This window comes from Nerophis ophidion, linkage group LG08 (assembly GCF_033978795.1).
Source record: "Nerophis ophidion isolate RoL-2023_Sa linkage group LG08, RoL_Noph_v1.0, whole genome shotgun sequence".
NCBI lineage: Eukaryota > Metazoa > Chordata > Actinopteri > Syngnathiformes > Syngnathidae > Nerophis > Nerophis ophidion.
In genome coordinates, this window is record NC_084618.1 from 15,561,227 (window position 1) to 15,584,805 (window position 23,579).

Here is a 23,579-nt window from a genome sequence, read left to right on the forward strand (position 1 = left end):
CTTTCGAAATGATCGCTGCATCACACACTGTACTTTGTGTGTGTGGTCCAATCCAACCGTGTTCGCTTGACCGCTCTGTTCCATAGTAAAGCTTCACCGTCATATTTCGGGAATGTAAACAATGAAACACCGGCTGTGTTTGTGTTGCTAAAGGCGGCCTCAATACACCGCTTCCCACCTACAGCGTTCTTCTTTGACGTCTCCATTATTCATTGAACAAATTGCATGAGATTCAGCAACACAGATGTCCATAATACTGTGGAATTATGCGATGGGAACGGTGCTGGAACAAGATGTCCTCTACAATGCGTGACGTCACTAGACCTAATACTGTACTGGGGCACACCTGGGGAACAAATAATTCATGTGAGCGTGCAAAGCGCGCAAGCAACAACATTTTTAGCACTTATTTATCATAAAAAATACATAAATAGTGCTTTAAACTATGAAATCCTATCAGATTATGTTGTATGGATCTTTGATTAACCACCTGAAATTAACTCATGCATTTGACCTACTTGTGCACTTTTTTACTCCAGACTTCTAAACTGCTACTGGTAAAAGCAAAAACGAAGAGCAATGAATCTTTTTGAAATATTTATTGCAGTAATCATCTGCAAAATTAACACCTACAAAAGTAAAACAAAAAATAAAGCACCCCTACATCTCTGGGTTCTTTTATATTATTTAATTTCCATTTATGGCAGTGTGGCTAATCCTATTTCAGATACACAAAACTATAAAATATACACAAAACAATAAAGCCACAGTAGTAGAATAAATGAACAACTGTTGTGTGTCTGTTCAGGGAATCATTTTCTGAGAAGTAAACTGTAACTTCTCCTTTTCATTTTTGCAAAGTGGTCAATCACTCTGGACAGAGATGGAAATATTACAGTAACTGTTATACAGTTGACCAGTGGTTCCCGACTGCTGGGTCGTGACATAAAAGTGGATTGTGTGTCATTTTCAGTGAGTTGCAGTCAGATGTGTGCATGAAAAAAAAAAAAAAAAGTTTAGGGAGAAAAAAATCAAATTGTGGCAACAAAACCAGATATTTTTAGCCATTTTTCTAGTGACTATTAGTGAGTATTTTAGCAAAAGGCAAACCGACTAACAAGTTGGAGGAGGACTGAATTGGGCAACAAAACCCGATATTTTCAGCCATCTTTCTGAAAACAAATACAGAAATGTTACTATTTTTTCTGGAAACAAAACCAGATGCTTTAGCTGTAGCCATTTTTCAAGATTATTTTAGTCAAAGTCGCACCGATTAACAAGACAAGTCTACTGTGCTATTTTTCTGTGAAATAAACTTGAATGATTTAAAAATTTGGCTCACGACTTGATGATATGGAAAAATGTTTTTCTTCCTGAAGATAAACCATTTCAAAGAAGCACTCAACTCACACATGCTGACTCCAAATCATCATTGATGCAGAAGCAGCAGACAATAACCAACATGATGTTTCATGTTCATTAGAAATTCCCCCGACAGCTCGTACAGCAAATGAATATGTTTGTCTTGAAACAAGGAATAATGTTAGCTAACTTAGCATCAACTTAAGACAATGATGTTGCCTAGCTAGCTAGGACTTCACTTACATCTCTCATTCCTGCTGCTTCTTCTCTGCTGCGGGCGAATAACTTTCTTAAATCCATCTAGGAGTTACAGTTTGAGTCAAATAAAAATAAAAATATTGTAATTAACAAATTGTTGTTGGCTAACGTTACCTACCTCGCGCAGTGATTCGCATCCTCTCTCTCGATCCACACGTGAATAAATTACCATATTAATTAGCCATGTGCTCATTGTTAGTGGAGTGAATACAGTAGCAATCAATTACCATACTAAGTAGTATGTGCGCTGTTGTCTATGTTATGTAGACTTAAAACTCTGAAGCGTTTTTTTTTTTTATTGGTGAAATTTTTACTCGGGCACTGCAGATCAACAGTGGGGCACGTGCCCCAGTGAAATCTGTCTGGCGACGCGTCATCATACCGCAACGTTTAGCATGATACTTCCGCGCAAAGTTTAAAAATCGCAATTTAGTAAACTGAACCGGCCGTATCGGCATGTGTTGCAATGTTAATATTTTACCATTGATATATAAACTATCAGACTGCGTGGTCGGTAGTAGTGGGTTTTAGTAGGCCTTTAAGTAATGTCTAATGATGCAAACATATATTATCAATAGAGATGTCTGATAATATCGGACTTCCAATACTACCGGCCAATAAATGCTTTAAAATGTAATATCGGAAATTATCGGTATCGGTTTCAAAAAGGAATATTTATGACTTTTTAAAACGCCGTTGTGCGGAGTGGTACACGGCGGACGTAGGGAGAAGTACAGGGCGCCAATAAACTTTAAAGGCGCTGCCTTTGCGTGCCGGCCCGGTCACATAATATCTACGGCATTTCACACACACAAGGCATACTTGGTCAACAGCCATACATGTCACGCCGAGGGTGGCCGTATAAACAACTTTAACACTGTTACAAATGTGCGCCACACTGTGAACCCGCACCAAACAAGAATGACAAACACATTTCGGGAGAACATCCACACCGTAACACAACATAAACACAATAGAACAAATACCCAGAATCCCTTGCACCACTAACTCTATACAACATACACTCCTCAACCCCGCCCACCTTAACCCCCTCATGTCCCAAATGCCAAGCTGCTGTTTTGAGGCATGTTAAAAAAAAAAAAAGTGCACTTTGTGACTTCAATAATAAATATGGCTGTGCCATGTTGGCATTTTTTTCCATAAATTGAGTTGATTTATTTTGGAAAACCTTGTTACGTTGATTATTGCATCCAGCGGGGCATCACAACAAAATGAGGCATAATAATGTGTTCATTCCACCACTGTATATATCGGTATTGCTTGATATCTGAATCGGTAATTTAAGAGTTGGACAATATCGGAATATCGGCAAAAAGCCATTATTGGACATCTCTATCAAGCATTTAAAGCATTTTTTAAATAGAAATAAATACTAATAATAATGATTTTAAAGCAAGTTATCCATTAAATTGTGCAGTGTAAAAAAAAAAAGGAGGAACAAATTTCATGCTCAAATTGTGAAATTTACTGATGTTTTTACAGCATTTTTCTCCAAATGGAAAAAAATATTTTTATTTTTTTATTTTTTACTGTAATAAACTGTACTGGAGTTTTGGGATTTACAGTAAGTAATACACCCAAAAATGTGCACTTGTTGATTTGCGGTAAAAAACAAACAAACAAATTGGCAACTCTGGTGCCAAAATTTAACTGGATTTGTTTTTATTTACAGTAAAAAAAACAAAGAGAGAAATAGATGGATAGTACTTTATTGATTCCTTCAGGAAAATTAAAAATTCCAGCAGCAGTGTACAGAGTTGAGATCAATTAAGCAGTAAAAGTAAATAATGGGGTTATAATAGAAACAAAATATAAAAATATTACAATAAGAATAAAAATAAAAAGCAACAATGAGAATAAAACAGTAAAAAGGGAATATAACAAGAGAAACTTGTTATAATGTAAAAATGTACATTTTACAGTAAAATTCTGGCAACTGAGCTTTTTTTTTTAAACCATAAAAACTGCAGTACGTTTTTTCCATTTACAGTAATATACACTACATTTTGAGGTGAAATTATGGCAACTTACCATATTTTTTTTAACATTTCAGTAAAAAAAAAAATCTACTAATAAAATGCATAGAAAAATGGTGCAATAGTAGTAGTCATTGTTAGAATCGGGCCTCTGGGGCCAATCATAACTGCAATGTGGCCCTCAGTGAAAATGACTTTGACATCTGTGTCTTGATGGGAGGATGAATGGAAACAAACACGGCTCTCTTTTTTTAAATTTGTGAATCGTTTTTTAATTGTAAAAATTTTTTTTTACTTGCCAATTTTTTTTTTAATTGAAGAAAGACTTTTTAAACTTGTGAATCGTTTTTAATAGAAAAAAAAATGTTTTACTTGGGAATCGCGGTTTAAAGAAATAAAAATGTGCATTAAGTCAACTTTTTTTAAACTTATAAATCGTTCTAAAATGGAAAAAAAAAGTTTTTGGAACTTGTAAATCGTTTTTTAACTGGGAAAAAATGTTTTTGTACTTGTGAATAATTTTTTTAACTGAAGAAAAACTTTTTTAACTTGTGAATCGGTTTTAATTGAGAAAAGCTTTTTTTTTTACTTGGAATCTTTTTTTAATTGAAGAAAAACATTCTAAACCCGTGGATTTTTTTTAATCGAAAAAAAGTTTTTTTTTAAACTTATGAATCGTTTTTCAATTGGAAAACAAAACATTTTAAACTTGTGAATCGTTTTTTATTGAGAAAAAAGTTTTTTTTTAACTTGTGAATTGTTTTTTTATTGTAAAAAAAGTTTTTTGTACTTGCCAATCTTTTTTTTTTAATTGAAGAAAAACTTTTTAAACTTGTGCATTGTTTTTAATAGGAAAAAAAACGTTTTTTTACTTGTGAATTGCGGTTTAAAGAAATTAAAATGTGCATGAAGTCAACTTTTTTTAAACTTGTAAATCGTTTTTAAATGAAAAAAAAAAAAGGTTTTCGGAAATTGTACATCGTTTTTTAACTGGAAAAAGAAAGTTTTTGTACTTGTGAATCTTTTTTTTTTTAACTGAAGAAAAACTTTTTTAACTTGTGAATCAGTTTTAATTGAAAAAAATATATATATATTTTTTTTTTTACCTGTAAATCGTTTTTTTATTTGAAGAAAAACTTTTTTTAAACTTGTGAATCTTTTTTTCATTGAAAAAACTTTTTTTTTTTAACTTGTGAATCGTTTTTTAATTGGAAAAACATTTTTTTTATATACTTGTTAATCGTCTTTCTAATTGGAAAAAAATATATTTTTTTGTAGTTGTTAATCGTTTTTCTAATTGGATAAAAAACATTTTTTTGTACTGTTAATCGTTTTTCTAATTGGAAAAAAAGTTTTTTAAACTTATGAATCGTTTTTCAATTGGAAAACAAAACATTTTAAACTTGTGAATCGTTTTTTATTGAGAAAAAAGTTTTTTTTTAACTTGTGAATTGTTTTTTTATTGTAAAAAAAGTTTTTTGTACTTGCCAATCTTTTTTTTTTAATTGAAGAAAAACTTTTTAAACTTGTGCATTGTTTTTAATAGGAAAAAAAACGTTTTTTTACTTGTGAATTGCGGTTTAAAGAAATTAAAATGTGCATGAAGTCAACTTTTTTTAAACTTGTAAATCGTTTTTAAATGAAAAAAAAAAAAGGTTTTCGGAAATTGTACATCGTTTTTTAACTGGAAAAAGAAAGTTTTTGTACTTGTGAATCTTTTTTTTTTTAACTGAAGAAAAACTTTTTTAACTTGTGAATCAGTTTTAATTGAAAAAAATATATATATATTTTTTTTTTTACCTGTAAATCGTTTTTTTATTTGAAGAAAAACTTTTTTTAAACTTGTGAATCTTTTTTTCATTGAAAAAACTTTTTTTTTTTAACTTGTGAATCGTTTTTTAATTGGAAAAACATTTTTTTTATATACTTGTTAATCGTCTTTCTAATTGGAAAAAAATATATTTTTTTGTAGTTGTTAATCGTTTTTCTAATTGGATAAAAAACATTTTTTTGTACTGTTAATCGTTTTTCTAATTGGAAAAAAAGTTTTTTGTACTTGTTAATCGTTTTTCAAATTGGAAAAAAAAGTTTGATGTACTTGTTAATCGTTTTTCTATTTGGGGAAAAAAGTTTTTTGTACTTGTTAATCAATTTTTTATTTGTTTTTTAATTGAAGAAAAACATTTTTAACTTTTGAATCAGTCTTAGTTGAGAAACATTTTTTTTTTACTTGTAAACCGTTTTTTTATTTGAAGAAAAACTTTTTGTATTTGTGAATTTTTTTATTTGAAGTCAAACTTTTTAAACTTGTGAATCGTTTTTCATTGAAAAAAAAACTTTTTTTGAACTTGTGAATTGTTTTTTAATTGGAAAAACGTTTTTTTGTACTTGTTAATCGTTTTTCTAATTGGGGAAAGAGTTTTTTGTACTGTTAATCGTTTTTCTAATTGGAAAAAAGTTTTTTGTACTTGTTAATCGTTTTTCAAATTGGAAAAAAAAATGTTTGTACTTGTTAATCGTTTTTCTAATTGGAAAAAAAGTTTGATGTACTTGTTAATCGTTTTTCTAATTGGAAAAAAAGTTTTTAGTACTTGTGAATCGTTTTTCTAATTGGAAAAAAAAGTTTGATGTACTTGTTAATCATTTTTCTAATTGGAAAAAAAGTTTTTAGTACTTGTGAATCGTTTTTCTAATTGGAAAAAAAAATGTTTGTACTTGTTCATCGTTTTTGTATTTGGGGAAAAAAAGTTTTTTGTACTTGTTAATCTATTTTTTATTTGTATTTTAATTGAAGAAAAACATTTTTAACTTTTGAATCATTCTTAATTGAGAAACTTTTTTTTACTTGTAAACCGTTTTTTTATTTGAAGAAAAACTTTTTGTATTTGTGAATTTTGTTATTTGAAGACAAACTTTTTTTAAACTTGTGAATCGTTTTTCTAATTGGAAAATTTTTTTTTTGTACTTGTTGATCGTTTTTATAATTGGAAAAAAAAACATTTTTGTACTTGTGAATCGTTTTTGTAATTGGAAAAAAAATGTTTTGTACTAGTTAACCTTTTTCCTAATTGGAAAAAAAAAGTTCTTTGTACTTGTGAATCGTTTTGTTAATGGAAGAATAACTTTTTTAACTTGTGAATCCTTTTTAATTGCGAAAAAAAAAAACGTTTTTACTTGTGAATCGGGGTTTAAAAAATGAAATGTGCAGTAAGTCATACACATTTAAGCCAACTTTCTTTGTTTATTATAGTAAATGACATTTTAATGGACTGTGTGGAAATGTTTGCTTACAGTGACCCCCAGTGGCCAATAGATGCAGTGCGAGCTCGAAGCTCACCAATGACAGACAATATAAATTAAACATAGTGGCTCTTCTCTGGCTCTTACCTTGTTGGTTTTGGAAATCACTTAAACTTAATGTCCTTATAAAATTGACTAAAAAAAACTTCACGTCGCATACATAAATACACCCTTTTTTTTTTTTTAACTCCCTGGTACCGAGGTACTCTAGACACTATTGACCGGGTGCTGTTTCTAGTCTTCCAAGTAGGAGGGGGCGGGGGGGGGTGTAAGCGACTGCTGGTCCAAGACATTGTTAGGATACACGGCTAAGAATGACATTTCAAAACAAAACAAAACATGCTAACGTTGAAATACAGTAAAACCTCGATTTACGAACCTTGCGAGCTCCGTGTGCGAAGCGTGTCTCTGTGTACCGACGCTCCGACCTTTCCTTTTGACATGCGCCTGCAGGCAAAAAGCAGGGCACAGCAGCTTTGGCCATGCGGAGCCCTCCACGTCACTATGTTTTTTTTCACAATTTTGACAAGTTTTGTCCGTTTTGCTAACTCAATATGAGTCCCAAAAAGACAACAGACCAGCGTGGAACGAAAGAGGAAATTGTCGTGGAGTTAAAAATAAATAAAATAAATACTATTAGCAAGGAGTACAATAATGGGGCTCAAAAGTATGGAAGAATCGGCGTTCAGCAGTAAATTCCGGACTGTAAGCAGCAACTTTTTTTCCTCGGCTTTGAACCCTGCGGCCTCTTAAAACGGTGCAGCTAATTTATGGATTTTTCTTCATGATGTAAATAGGTAAACAAAACAAGCAAATGCACTAAAACGGTGTGTTATTGTTTCTGCTATGGCGCCAGCTTTTGGACGAGTTTGCTGTTCAGACTTTTTTTTTTTTAATCCACCGGAAGTACAATTCTAGCCGTCCATAGCGTTCCTACTCGGGTGGATTCTTGATTTATCACTCCAAGCAACGTTTGTAAGTTTTATAATATAACTAAAGCGTCCCATGTGTGATGTCTGTAGGAAAGGTTTCATGCATATTTGTACGTGCTGTGGTAATGTTAGCATTAGCTAATATGCTAACACGTCAACGAGTGTCTGTGTTAGCATTATTAACTTACAATGTACTTTTTGTATTGTTTTAGTTTCATAACGTCACCATGGAGTTACTGAGTTTGTTTAGCTGATTGGAGAGCTAGCTTTTGCAGCTAGCGGGTTCATGACGATGTCTTATGTTTTGTTTGATCAGCCGTTTTACTGCCGTGTTGCAGACATCGTTTTGTGTAAATTATTGTTTACAAAATGCTTCTGCGTGAATAACTCATTCCACAACGCTTATAGTCCAGTGCGACTGATAAATGTAAACATATTTTTTTCTTCGGCTTTTTTTACTGGTGTGCTCTGTAGTCTGAAAAATACGGTAATTGTGATGCGACCGAACTTTTCTGGAAAAATATGCCAAAGCAAACTTATTTCACAGCGGCGAGAAGAGCTGTTCAGCAGCACCTTTTTAAGGCCCCGCCCCCTGTCCGCTCCTCCTTTGCCGATGTTGATTTAAGTGGGTATTACTCATTCAAATGTTTATTATTGTAGCAACATTCTTGTCAAATTTAAGGAGTTTTGTGATTTCTGATTGTCTGTGAAGGCACCAAAGGGACTTGTGTGTGTGCACGTTTTGGCGAAGCAGTGCACACAGCACAGTTCAGCTTGTTGTTGTTGTTTAGGTTCGTTAATAAATAGAAAGTGGATTCTTTACTCCTTTGTTATGTTGGTCTGATATGTAGTCATGTTAAGCACTTTATGTTTTGTTCAGTTTAAAGTTGGTACCAACTTGTATTTTGATATTTTTCTAAATAAAGGGAACCATAAAAAATGGCATTATAAGCTTTATTTTAACAAAAAAAATCTTAAAGTTCATGAAAGATATGTTTATTATTGTAATTTAGTCCTTAAATAAAATAGTCAACTTGTATTTTAGTAGCAAGTAAACAAACAAAGACTCCTAATTAGTCGTACGCAGTAACATATTGTGTCATTTATACACCTATTATTGTCTACACATTATGAGGGACAAACTGTAATAAATAATTATTAATCCTCTTGTTCATTTACAGTTAATATCTGCTTATTTTTTGTTTCAACATGTTCTATCTACACTTCTGTTAAAATACAATAATCGTTTTTCTGTTGTTTGGATGCTTTACATTAGTTTCGGATGATGCCACACATTTAGGTGTCGATCCGATACCAAGTAGTTACAGGATCATACATTGGTTATATTCAAAGTCCTCATGTGTCCAGGGACGTATTTATCCATCCATCCATCCATTTTCAACCACTTATTCCCTTTAGGGGTTGCGGGGGGCGCTGGCACCTATCTCAGCTACAATTGGGCGGAAGGCGGTGTACACCCTGGACAAGTCGCTACCTCATCGCAGGGCGGGACGTATTTACTGACTTGATAAAAATAATATGAATTTTTTTTTAAAGTTTTTGTGACGATAAAAAATATCGATGTATTTATAGTAGTATCAACTAGGTACGCTACTGTACTTGGTATCATTACAGTGGATATCAGGTGTAGATCCACCCATGGCATTTGTTTACATTGGTGAGCTATTGTATCCCACTACGGTGTGTAGTGAAGCATGTTTAGAGCTTTTCCTCATCCTCCAGTGATAATAATACTTGTAAGAAACTTACTTTATCGGCTTATTTTCTGTTTCAACATGTTCTATCTACACTTCTATTAAAATGTAATAATCACTTATTCTTCTCTTCTTTGATACTTAGCATTAATTTTGGATGATACCACATATTTAGGTATCGATCCGATACCAAGTAGTTACAGGATCATACATTGGTCATAAGTCCTCATGTGTCCAGGGACGTATTTACTGACTTGATGAACATAATGTGAATTTTTTTTTTTACGTTTTTGTGACGATAAACTAGATACGCTATAGTACTTGGTATCATTACAGTGGATGTCAGGTGTAGATCCACCCATGGCATTTGTTTACATTGGTGAGCTATTGTATCCCACTACGGTTTGTAGTGAAGCATGTTTAGAGGTTTTCCTCATCCTCCAGTGATAATGATACTTGTAAGAAACTTACTTTATTTATCGGCTTATTTTCTGTTTGAACATGTTCTATCTACACTTCTGTTAAAATGTAATAATCACTTATGCTTCTCTTCTTTGATACTTAGCATTAGTTTTAGTTGATACCACACATTTAGGTATCGATCCGATACCAAGTAGTTACAGGATCATACATAGGTCATATTCAAAGTCCTCATGTGTCCAGGGACGTATTTACTGACTTGATGAACATAATATGAATTTTTTTTTAAAAGTGTTTGTGACGATAAACTAGATACGCTATAGTACTTGGTATCATTACAGTGGGTGTCAGGTGTAGATCCACCCATGGCATTTGTTTACATTGGTGAGCTATTGTATCCCACTACGGTGGGTAGTGAAGCATGTTTAGAGGTTTTCCTCATCCTCCAGTGATAATGTAACTTGTAAGAAACTTACTTTATTTATCGGCTTATTTTCTGTTTCAACATGTTCTATCTACACTTCTGTTAAAATGTAATAATCACTTATTCTTCTCTTCTTTGATACTTGGCATTAGTTTTGGATGATACCACATATTTAGGTGTCGATCTGATACCAAGTAGTTACAGGATCATACATTGGTCATATTCAAAGTCCTCGTGTGTCCAGGAACATATTTACTGACTTGATAAAAATAATATGATTTTTTTTTTAAAAGTTTTTGTGACGATAAAAAATAGCGATATATTTATAGTAGTATCAACTAGGTACGCTACTGTACTTGGTATCATTACAGTGGATGTCAGGTGTAGATCCACCCATGGCATTTGTTTACATTGGTGAGCTATTGTATCCCACTACGGTGTGTAGTGAAGCATGTTTAGAGGTTTTCCTCATCCTCCAGTGATAATGTTACTTGTAAGAAACTTACTTTATTTATCGGCTTATTTTCTGTTTGAACATGTTCTATCTACACTTCTGTTAAAATGTAATAATCACTTATTCTTCTCTTCTTTGATACTTAGCATTAGTTTTGGATGATACCAAATATTTAGGTATCGATCCGATACCAAGTAGTTACAGGATCATACATTGGTCATAAGTCGTCATGTGTCCAGGGACGTATTTACTGACTTGATGAACATAATATGAATTTTTTTTTTAAGTTTTTGTGGCAATAAACTAGATACGGTATAGTACTTGGTATCATTACAGTGGATATCAGGTGTAGATCCACCCATGGCATTTGTTTGCATTGGTGAGCTATTGTATCCCACTACGGTGTGTAGTGAAGCATGTTTAGAGGTTTTCCTCATCCTCCAGTGATAACAATACTTGTAAGAAACTTACTTTATTTATCGGCTTATTTTCTGTTTCAACATGTTCTATCTACACTTCTGTTAAAATGTAATAATCACTTATTCTTCTCTTCTTTGATACTTAGCATTAGTTTTGGATGATGCCACACATTTAGGTGTCGATCCGATACCAAGTAGTTACAGGATCATACATTGGTTATATTCAAAGTCCTCATGTGTCCAGGGACGTATTTACTGACTTGATGAACATAATATGAATTTTTTTTTAACGTTTTTGTGACGATAAACTAGATACGCTATAGTACTTGGTATCATTACAGTGGATGTCAGGTGTAGATCCACCCATGGCATTTGTTTACATTGGTGAGCTATTGTATCCCACTACGGTGTGTAGTGAAGCAAGTTTAGAGGTTTTCCTCATCCTCCAGTGATAATGTAACTTGTAAGAAACTTACTTTATTTATCGTCTTATTTTCTGTTTCAACATGTTCTATCTACACTTCTGTTAAAATGTAATAATCACTTATTCTTCTCTTCTTTGATACTTAGCATTAGTTTTGGATGATACCACACATTTAGGTATCGATCCGATACCAAGTAGTTACAGGATCATACATTGGTCATAAGTCCTCATGTGTCCAGGGACGTATTTACTGACTTGATGAACATAATATGAATTTTTTTTTAACGTTTCTGTGACGATAAACTAGATACGCAATAGTACTTGGTATCATTACAGTGGATGTCAGGTGTAGATCCACCCATGGCATTTGTTTACATTGGTGAGCTATTGTATCCCACTACGGTGTGTAATGAAGCATGTTTAGAGCTTTTCCTCATCCTCCAGTGATAATAATACTTGTAAGAAACTTACTTTATGTGTCGCCATGGAGGCGAGGATTAGTGATTTAGAAGTAGCTGAAACACTGTGGATGGATGTTAGCCGCTAACTAGCTAGCCATGTCGTAGAGCAGCTCTTCCTGAGGGTGTTTCAGTGTTATAACTTCACCTTTATCTTGACTTTTTACACCAAAATGCGTCTCTTCTCCCTTTCCTGTCTACACACTGTGTCTGCTTGTAAGTACTCTGTGTGTGCGCGCTGCCGAACATGCTCCTCTGCTTGTAAAACCAGCAATATCACCACGTGACGACGACGGGCTGCCATGCCCGTTAGAAAAAAGGATGGGGGCGGGGGTACCGAATACCGGTCACTAAAATACGGACTTTTGGAAGCCATTAATGATATATACATCGTTTCTTGTGGCAAACTCTTTTTCACTATACAAACTTTTCCATTTAAAAACCCTGTTCAAGAACCAATCAAGTTGGTAAATCGAGGTCCCACTGTATTTGCTGTCACCCTTTTCCCTGTTGGCAGGTCATGTTTTCCACCGATATGTTCAACGCGGGTCGCAGGTTTAACGTACAAGTACAGTACTTTTTTTTTTTTTTTTCCCTCCGGCTAGTAGCGAAAAACAAAGAATAAGTCAAAGACGTCGTTGCCCTGGAGGACAGACAGCAGGGCTAGACGATGCCCAGCAATGAGGCGTTGACCAGACCACGCACAGAAGACGGGGGTACGACAGGAGCTCTTAAAGGCCTACCGAAAGCCACTACTACCAACCACGCAGTCTGACAGTTTATATATCAATGATGAAATATTAACATTGCAACACATGCCAATACGGCCGGTTTAATTTACTCAATTGCAATTTTAAATTTTGCGTGGAAGTATCCTGCAAAAACGTCGCGGTATGATGACGCGTGTGCGTGTGACGTCACGCATTGTAGAGGACATCTGGTTCCAGCACCGTTCACAGCTATGAGTCGTCTGTTTTTATCGCATAATTCCACAGTATTATTGACATCTGTGTTGCGGAATATTTTGCAATTTCTTCAATTACTAATGGAGACGTCAAAGAAGAAAGCTGTAGGTGGGAAGCGGTGTATTGCGGCCGCCTTTAGCCACACAAACACAGCCGGTGTTTCCTTGTTTACGTTCCCGAAAGATGACGGTGAAGCTTTACTATGGAACAGAGCGGTCAAGCGAACACGGTTCCCTACCACATGTCAACCGGCAGGTTTCGGTGAGAAAATGGTGGTAATAAGTCGGCTCTTGCCGTAGACATGAGCGGAGAGCTTGCGTCGTTCCTCCTGCGCATTTCAAAGAAACAGCTGCGGACTCTCTTGCCTCCTCCCACCGCCCGCCCCCGACCGTCGGATGCTTCCACCGTGGAGGAGGGAAAAAATAAAAAATCTCAGCCCGGCCGTTCGGAGACATTGGCGGTCACCACATCTCGCCACACCCCTCCGACTTTCAGGTTGTACAGGTACGACCATATGATCTCACTGAAACACTAGCGGCATAGCTCGGTTGGTAGATTGGCCGTGCTAGCAACTCAAAGGGTTGCAGGTTCGATTCCCGCTTCCGCCATCCTAGTCACTGCCGTTGTGTCCTTGGGCAAGACACTTTACCCACCTGCTCCCAGTGCCACCCACACTGGTTTAAATGTAACTTAGATATTGGGTTTCACTATGTAAAGCGCTTTGAGTCACTAGAGAAAAGCGCTATATAAATATAATTCACTTCACTAACACAATAAGCAGATAAGGGATTTTCCAGAATTATCCTAGTAAATGTGTCTAATAACATCTGAATCGCTCTGACTGCCCTCACCTTTTTTTTTTTTCCTAGTCCTTCACTCTCATTATCCTCATCCACGAATCTTACATCCTCGCTCAAATTAATGTGGAAATCGTCGCTTCCTTGGTCCGAATCGCTCTCGCTGCTGGTGGCCATGATTGTAAACAATGTGAGGATGTGAGGAGCTCCACAACCCGTGACGTCACGCGCACATCGTCTGCTACTTCCGGTGCAGGCAAGGCTTTTTTATTAGCGACCAAAAGTTGCAAATTTTATCGACGTCGTTCTCTACTAAATCCTTTCAGCAAAAATATGGCAATATCGTGAAATGATCAAGTATGACACATAGAATGGACCTGCTATCCCCGTTTAAATAAGAACATCTCATTTCAGTAGGCCTTTAAATCTGGGCGAGCTGGTGGCCTTTGGGTCTTTGGGCCGGTGGGTGTGTCTAAAGTGCACGAGGCCTCTTGGGGGTGATTTGTTGGCTGGCTTGCTCTTCCTCCTGCAGCGTGCAGCGGAAGGACTTCACCTTGTCTGCAAGACAACAGCTCCAGGCGCTCAAACACCCGCACGAGAAGAAGACGCTTTTTTTCCCCCCCTATTTACCTCTCAGTTCGGTCAGGATGTCGATCTTCTGGTCCAGAATCTGTTCCAGCTGCGTGGCGTAGGACTCCACGTCGTAGTCCACCTCCTCCGTCATTTCCAGCAGGACCTTCTCGTCCTCCAGGCAGCGAATGGACTCCTGAAGCGCAAACCGGTCATAGCGATAAAGGCCTCCTTTTGGACTGAAATTACCGACAAAAGTCCAAACGCTCAAAAAATATTTTTACTCACGCTCAATGTTTCGCAAGTAATTAATTTTTAAAAAATGATGCGCAAGTAAAAAAAAAAAGGCAAAAAACAGAAAGAGATACCTAACTTACAAGTTAGCTTACAGGTTGAGCTTGTTTCCCTTTTCTTCTGTTTGCATTTTACTCACCACCCTACTTTTTCTTTCTTATTATTGGCGGTCGGCACCATGCGCAAATAAAATGCCGTAGAGTGCGACTTATGTGTGCTCAAAATGCAGGTGTGTGAATCGCGCAGGGTGGAGTTTTACTGCCAAATGTTTTGACTTGAAGAAAATTGCTTTTATACTTGAGAATTTTTTTATTTTACTTGTGAATTGTTTTTAATGGAAAAAAGTTTTTTTCACTTGTGAATAGTTTTTATAATTGAAAAATATGTATTGTTCTAACTTGTGAGTTGTTTTTTTAATTGGAAAAAAAGTTGTTTTTTTTATTTATGAATCGTTTTTTTAATTGAAAGATATATATTTTTTTTTAAACTTATGAATTGGTTTTCAATTGGGAAAAAAACATTTTTGTACTTGAAGAAAAAGTTTAACTTGTGAATCGTTTTTAATTGAAAAAAATAATACATTTTTACTTGCAAATCATTTTTTATTAAAAAAAATTGGTTTCTTTACTTGTGTATATTTTTTTATTGCAGAAAATAGTTTTTACTTACGAATAGTTTTTTTTACTTGCCAACCATTTTTTGTTTACGAAGGAAAATTTTTTCCTTACTTGTGAATATTTTTTTGAAGCAGAAAAAAAACATTTTTACTTAAAAATATTTTTTTTTTTACTTGCAGAATTTTGTTTAAGGTATGTTATCTGTGTTGGCCCTGCGATGAGGTGGCGACTTGTCCAGGGTGTACCCCGCCTTCTGCCCGATTGTAGCTGAGATAGGCGCCAGCGCCCCCCGCGACCCCAAAAGGGAATAAGCGGTAGGAAATGGATGGATGGGATGGATGAATTGTTTTTTTAATTGAAGAAAAGTTTCTTTTTTTTCTTGCAAATCGTTTTTTTTACCTGCAGATATGTTTTTTTTATACATGCAAATGTTTTAATCTGATAAAATTGTTTATTAGCAAATAACATTTTTCATTGAAGAACAATATTTTTTTTACTTGTGAATATACATTTTTTCAAAGAAAAATAGATTTGAGAATTGTTTCTCAACATGTGAATGTTTTTTCTGATGCAGAAATTTTATTTTACTTGCAATTTTTTATTTTACTTACGAATAGTTTTTTTTACTTGCCAACCATTTTTTGTTTACGAAAGAAAATTGTTTCCTTACTTGTGAATATTTTTTTTAAAGCAGAAAAAACATTTTTACTTAAAAATATTTTTTTTTACTAGGAGGAATTTTGTGTCAGGTATGAATTGTTTTTTTAATTGAAGAAAAGTTTCTTTTTTTTCTTGCAAATCGTTTTTTTACCTGCAGATGTTTTTTTTTGTCCATGCAAATGTTTTAATCTGATAAAATTGTTTATTAGCAAATAATATTTTTCATTGAAGAACAATATTTTTTTTTTTACTTGTGAATATTAATTTTTTCAAAGAAAAATAGATTTGAGAATTGTTTCTCAACATGTGAATGTTTTTTCTGATGCAGCAATTTTATTTTAATTGCAATTCTTTATTTTACTTGCAATTTTTTTTTACTAATGACGTGTTTTAGTAATCATGAAAACATTTTTATTTATTTTTTTACTTGCAAAATGTATTTTTTCATTAAAGATTTTTTTTACTTGGGAACCGATTTTAATGAAAGAAAATTGTTTCCTTACTTGTGAATTTTTTTTAAAAAACATTTTCACTTAAAAATAGTTATTTTTACTTGCAGAATTTTGTTTCACGTATGATTTTATTTTATCTGAAGAATATTTTTTTTTTATTGCAAATCGTTTTTTTCACTTGCAGGTACGTTTTTTTTTTTACATTCAAATGTTTTAATCTGATGAAATGGTTTATTACCGAATATTACTTTTAATTGAAGAATAAAAAAATTTTTTACTCGCGAATAATAATTTTTGGGGAAGAAATGTACATTTAAGAATTGTTGCGCTACATGTGAATACTTTTTTTTAATGCAGAAATGTTCTTTTACTTGGATTTTTTTTTTTAATTGCAAATTATTTTTTACTTATGAATTTTTTTAGTGATTATGAAAATTTTTTTTTATTTTTTTAATTGCAATATTTATTTTTTTAAGTTAAAAAAAAATGTTTTTTTTACTTGCTAATCATCGGGCGTGAGTAAAACATTTGTGTGTGTTTGGCAGTAATGTCCCTCCAAGGGTCCTGACCTGGAAGACGGCCCTGTGGTCCTCCAGAACCTGCTCCTCCATCTCCACCAGCTGCGAGACGGCCTCGTGGAAGGTGAAGAGCTGCGGGGAAACCTCCTCTTCCTGCGCACCCCACAAAAAACAGGCGTGGCGTTACAACAGGTGTCGTCCCTTGGACCCCAGGACCCGCCTTCTTGACCCACGTTCTGCTCGCAGAGCAGCTTCAGGTCGTCTCTCTGCGGAGAACTCCCCACGCCCCATTGGGCCTCCAGGACCTCCAGCTGGTTGCCGTGTCCTTCCAGATCAACGTCCATCACGGCCGCCGGCTCCACCGACAGCTCCTTGGCGCTGGACAGACAGAGCGGGCGACACGAACGTCCAACGTGGTAAGACAGGAAGTGGGTGGGACAAAACAAGGAAAGTGCTAGCGAGCTGGGAAAGGAAGTGTCATGACACGGAACAGGACGGAAGTAGTAGCCGTTAGAAAAGCAAAGAGAAAGAATGGAACCACAGATTTGTGTTGAGACCGGACAGGAAGTGGAAGTGTGATTAGGTCGGACAGGAAGTAGCAGCATGACAAGTAGTAGCACTGGTACATGGCAGGAAGTAGCAGTGAGTTGGGACAGGAAGTGGAACTAAATAGTGTTATTGCAAAGGCACCAGACAGGAAGTGGAAGTGTAATTAGTTTGGATAGGAAGTAGCAGCATGACAAGTAGTAGCACTGGTACATAACAGGAAGTAGCAGTGAGATGGGACAGGAAGTGGAAATAAATAGTTTTGTCGCAAAGGCACCAGACAGGAAGTGGAAGTATGATTATGTTGGACAGGAAGTAGCAGCATGACAAGAAGTAGCACTGATACATGGCAGGAAGTAGCAGTGAGATGGGACAGGAAGTGGAACTAAGTAGTGTGATCACAAAGGCACCAGACAGGAAGTGGAAATGTGATTAGGTTGGACAGGAAGTAGCAACAAGACAACTTGACAGAAAGTAGCAGTGAGATGGGACAGGAATTGAAACTAAGTAGTGTGATCACAAAGGCAACAGACAGGAAGTGGAAGTGTGATTTGGTTGGACAGGAAGTAGCAACAAGACAAGTAGCACTGATACATGACAGGAAGTAGCAGTGAGATGGGACAGGAATTGAAACTAAGTAGTGTGATCACAAAGGCAACAGACAGGAAGTGGAAGTATGATTAGGTTGGACAGGAAGTAGCAGCAAGACAAGTAATAGCACTGATACATGACAGGAAGTAGCAGTGAGATGGGACAGGAAGTGGAACTAAGTAGTGTGATCACAAAGGCAACAGACAGGAAGTGGAAGTGTGATTAGGTTGGACAGGAAGTAGCAGCATGACAAGTAGTAGCACTGATACATGGCAGGAAGTAGCAGTGAGATGGGACAGGAAGTGAAACTAAGTAGTGTGATCACAAAGGCAACAGACAGGAAGTGGAAGTATGATTAGGTTGGACAGGAAGTAGCAGCATGACAAGTGGTATCACTGATACATGACAGGAAGTAGCAGTGAGATGGGACAGGAAATGGAACTAAGTAGTGTTATCGCTATGGCACCAGACAGGAAGTGGAAGTGTGATTAGGTTGGACAGGAAGTAGCAGCATGACATGTAGTAGCAATGATACATGACAAGAAGTAGCAGTGAGATGGGACAGGAAGTGGAACTAAGTAGTGTTATCGCAATGGCACCAGACAGGAAGTGGAAGTGTGATTGGGTTAGACAGGAAGTAGCAAGAAGACATGTTTTACATGACAGGAAGTAGCAGTAAGATGGGATAGGAAGTGGAACTAAGTAGTGTGATCACAAAGACACCAGACAGGAAGTGGAAGTGTGATTAGAGTGGACAGGAAGTAGCAACAAGACAAGTTGACAGAAAGTAGCAGTGAGATGGGACAGGAATTGAAACTAAGTAGTGTGATCACAAAGGCAACAGACAGGAAGTGGAAGTATGATTAGGTTGGACAAGAAGTAGCAGCATGACAAGAAGTAACACTGATACATGACAGGAAGTAGCAGTGAGATGGGACAGGAAGTGGAACTAAGTAGTGTGATCACAAAGGCACCAGACAGGAAGTGGAAGTGTGATTATGTTGGACAGGAAGTAGCAACAAGACATGTATACATGAAAGGAAGTAGCAGTGAGATGGGACGGGAAGTGAAACTAAGTAGTTTGATCACAAAGGCAACAGACAGGAAGTGGAAGTATGATTAGGTTGGACAGGAAGTAGCAGCATGACAAGAAGTAGCACTGATACATGACAGGAAGTAGCAGTGAGATGGGACAGGAAGTGGAACTAAGTAGTGTGATCACAAAGGCACCAGACAGGAAGTGGAAGTGTGATTAGGTTGGACAGGAAGTAGCAGTATGACAAGTGGTATCACTGATACATGACAGGAAGTAGCAGTGAGATGGGACAGGAAGTGGAACTAAATAGTGTTGTCGCAAAGGCACCAGACAGGAAGTGGAAGTATGATTAGGTTGGACAGGAAGTAGCAGCATGACAAGTAGAAGCACAGATACATGGCAGGAAGTAGCAGTGAGATGGGACAGGAAGTGGAACTAAGTAGTGTGATCACAAGGGCACCAGACAGGAAGTGGAAGTGTGATTAGGTTGGAAAGGAAGTAGCAACAAGACAAGTTGACAGAAAGTAGCAGTGAGATGGGACAGGAATTGAAACTAAGTAGTGTGATCACAAAGGCAACAGACAGGAAGTGGAAGTATGATTAGGTTGGACAGGAAATAGCAGCATGACAAGTACTAGGACTGATACATGACAGGAAGTAGCAGTGAGATGGGACAGGAAGTGGAACTAAGTAGTGTGATCACAAAGGCAACAGACAGGAAGTTGAAGTATGAATAGGTTGGACAGGAAGTAGCAACAAGACAAGTAGCACTGATAGATGACAGGAAGTAGCAGTGAGATGGGACAGGAAGTGGAACTAAGTAGTGTGATCACAAAGGCACCAGACAGGAAGTGGAAGTATGAATAGGTTGGACAGGAAGTAGCAACAAGACAAGTAGCACTGATAGATGACAGGAAGTAGCAGTGAGATGGGACAGGAAGTGAAACTAAGTAGTGTGATCACAAAGGCAACAGACAGGAAGTGGAAGTATGATTAGGTTGGACAGGAAGTAGCAGCATGACAAGAAGTAGCAGTGAGATGGGACAGAAAGTGGAACTAAGTAGTGTAATCACAAAGGCAACAGACAGGAAGTAGCAACAAGACAAGTAGCACTGATAGATGACAGGAAGTAGCAGTGAGATGGGACGGGAAGTGAAACTAAGTAGTGTGATCACAAAGGCAACAGACAGGAAGTGGAAGTATGATTAGGTTGGACAAGAAGTAGCAGCATGACAAGAAGTAACACTGATACATGACAGGAAGTAGCAGTGAGATAGGACAGGAAGTGGAACTAAGTAGTGTGATCACAAAGGCACCAGACAGGAAGTGGAAGTGTGATTAGGTTGGACAGGAAGTAGCAGCATGACAGGTGGTATCACTAATACATGACAGGAAGTAGCAGTGAGATGGGACAGGAAATGGAACTAAGTAGTGTTATCGCTATGGCACCAGACAGGAAGTGGAAGTGTGATTAGGTTGGACAGGAAGTAGCAGCAAGACAAGTAGCAGCACTGATACATGACAGCAAGTAGCAGTGAGATGGGACAGGAAGTGGAACTTAGTAGTGTTATTGCAAAAGCAGCAGACAGGAAGTGGAAGTAGGATTAGGTTCGACAGGAAGTAGCAGCATGACAAGTAGTAGCACTGGTACATGACAGGAAGTAGCAGTGAGATGGGACAGGAAGTGGAACTTAGTAGTGTTATCGCAAAAGCAGCAGACAGGAAGTGGAAGTATGATTAGGTTGGACAGGAAATAGCAGCATGACAAGAAGTAGCACTGATACATGACAGGAAGTAGCAGTGAGATGGGACAGGAAGTGGAACTAAGTAGTGTTATCGCAAAAGCAGCAGACAGGAAGAGGAAGTTTGACGTGATGGTACAGGAAAAGGTAGCCAAAAAGTAGCAGTGCAACAGGACAGGAAGTGATGGCACAGGAAGTTGCGGAGAGTTCTTACTCGTAAGTCGGAGAGAGCTCCGCACGTCCACCGCTCTGTGAGAAGGGAATGTCTGAAGGACTGATCCCAAACTCCTTCACCCTGGAAGCACAGAGAGGACACACGTGACCGCCGCCGCTCGCCAACCACGCGCAGAACGCCTCACCTGTTGGCGTATCGGAGCGTGTTCAAGGTGTTTTCGCAGGACGCCATGCCGGGAGAGATGGTGGCTATCTGCAGAGGAGGGACAACCACCCCCTGAGTCACAGGCGGCGTGTCCTGATCCCTCGAATCAAGACGGGTCTTACCATGCACGTCCGAGAGTTCTCCCCGATGAAGGAGTCCCGAAGCACTTGGGTCAGCTTGCTGGCTCGGAAGGGAGTGTGGGGTTTGTTCCGACCCAGAGCTCGGATGCACTCCTACGGGACCACAGGTAACGTCGTTAAAGTCCGCGTGAGGACACAAAGTAGGGCTGGACAATCCATCGGATTTCGATTTCCGTATTTTTCGGACTATGAGGCGCACTTAAAATTCTTCCATTTTCTCAAAACTCGACAGTGCGCCTAATGTACGGAATCATTCTGGTTTTGCTTACCGACATCAAAGCTATTTTATTTGGTACGTGGTGTAATGATAAGTGTGACCAGCAGATGGCAGTCACACATAAGAGATACGTGTAGACTGCAACATGATGGCATTTTATGACACCGGTGGTAAAATACATGTAAAAGGAACATTTAAAAATATTTAAAAGGAAAACCTGAATGTTATTGTTTTATTAGGGACCGAATGTCCCTTTGGGACAGAGAGGACCCTATTGTATTTCTAAGGTTTTATTATTATTATTCTGGTGCCTCTTTGAGCTGTAATTTGACCCCCTGCTTCAAAACTCACCAAATTTTCACACACATCAGGACTGGCGGAAATTGCCATCGAATAAAAAAACAAAACAAAAAAAAAAATTCAAAATTGCGCTCTAGCACCCCCTAGGAATAAAACAGACAAAACTGCTCCTAGGAAGAAAAACAGACAAAACTACTTGAAACTTCCGGTAGGAATGTCGGAGAGACATGAAAAGAAAACCTCGATGTAGGTCTCACTTAGACCTACATTTTAATAATTGACATCCTTCAGCAGAAATCAACAGGAAGTTGGCAATTACCCCTTCAAAACAAAAGTTTTGTAAAAACCTGTCACTTTATTTCCAAACATTATCTCCTCTAAGCGCGTTTGTCGTGTCGGCTTCAAACTTTCACAGGAGAGAGATTGAACCCTTCTGATTAAAAGTTGCGCAAAGAGTTTTAATAACTGCTACGGTTTTGATTTTACGAGCCTTCAAAGAATTGCTGCGCTGCTACTGCTGCGCTGATGGCGTCTCAGGATGGCCGCTTGAAAGCAGGAAGCACCAGCGTGACCACACAATCCAGAGAAGGTAGGTACTGTGCGGGTAAAGATATGTTGACTGGGTGAAAGGAGGCAGTACCAGTTTGACTCCAGGATACAGAGAAGGTAGGTAATGTGCAGGTAAAGATATGTTGTCTGGGTAATGGCAGGAAACACCAGCGTGTACGGGTGACAAAAAGAAGCACCAGTGTGACCCCAGGATGCAGGGAAGGTAGGTAATGTGAAGGTAAAGATAAGTCGAATGGGTAAAGGCAGGAAACACCAGCAAAAGTCGGTCTCGTCCATCGCTGCTTGCAGCTTTAATTATATTACTGTTATTCTAATTGATTGTTGTTACTATGACAAATATTTACTTGATCTTTTTTTGTTCGTAATAATATTTTTTAAAGGATATTTGACGTACATGTTTACAAATGACTGAATAATCGTGCTGATGTTCGCTGTCAATCAAAAATAACACCAAGTCTTACACGGGACTTTACCTTGAGGGCCAGCAGGCTCTTGTTGATCTCGGCCCCTTCCAGGCGGGTCTGGCGGTCGGCGCTGGACGTGTCGGCGCCCCTCTCGTTGCCGGCCAGGTCGATGAGCGAGAACTTTCCGTGCATCTTGCCTCGGCGTCGCAGGATGATCTGGAAGACGGCGTGGCTGCGGGACGAGTGGGCGTTGGCCGAGGTCTGACCGGACGTCCTGGAGAAGATGGGATAGAAATCTTCATCTAGGGCTTTTGGACATGTTTTCCTTACCTGGATGTGGGTTCAGATCAGGGGCAGTTGCTGTAGTTTCTGAAGCTATTTGAGGCGCTCATGCTGTACATGCATCTTCTTCCGCTTATCAGAGGTCTGGTCGCAGGGGCAGCAGCCTAAGCAAAGAATCCCAGACGTTCCTCTCCCCTGCTACTTCGTCCAGTTCGCGATCCCTCCAGCCGAGGGATCCCGAGACATAGTCTCTCTACCGTACCCTAGATCAACCCTGTGGCTTTCTAGCGGATCTCCAGGGAGACATTCTGACCAGATGATTGAACCACCTCATTT

At 37.5% G+C, this 23,579-nt stretch overlaps 1 protein-coding gene across 1 annotated transcript in view; it reads right to left on the reverse strand.

The window, feature by feature from the left end:
• Positions 1–6,838: 6,838 nt before the first annotated feature.
• Positions 6,839–23,579, reverse strand: part of LOC133557401 (kinesin-like protein KIF2A) — a 43,488-nt gene continuing 26,747 nt past the window's right edge. Inside the window, exons 14-21 of the mRNA XM_061907826.1 lie at positions 23,031–23,235; positions 21,453–21,563; positions 21,311–21,378; positions 21,166–21,246; positions 17,270–17,414; positions 17,088–17,189; positions 14,556–14,691; positions 6,839–14,483 (exon numbers count right to left, since the gene is read on the reverse strand). Of these exons, the coding sequence (XP_061763810.1) occupies positions 14,398–14,483; positions 14,556–14,691; positions 17,088–17,189; positions 17,270–17,414; positions 21,166–21,246; positions 21,311–21,378; positions 21,453–21,563; positions 23,031–23,235 (934 nt within the window). The 3' untranslated portion in view covers positions 6,839–14,397. The remainder of the gene's footprint in view (positions 14,484–14,555; positions 14,692–17,087; positions 17,190–17,269; positions 17,415–21,165; positions 21,247–21,310; positions 21,379–21,452; positions 21,564–23,030; positions 23,236–23,579) is intronic.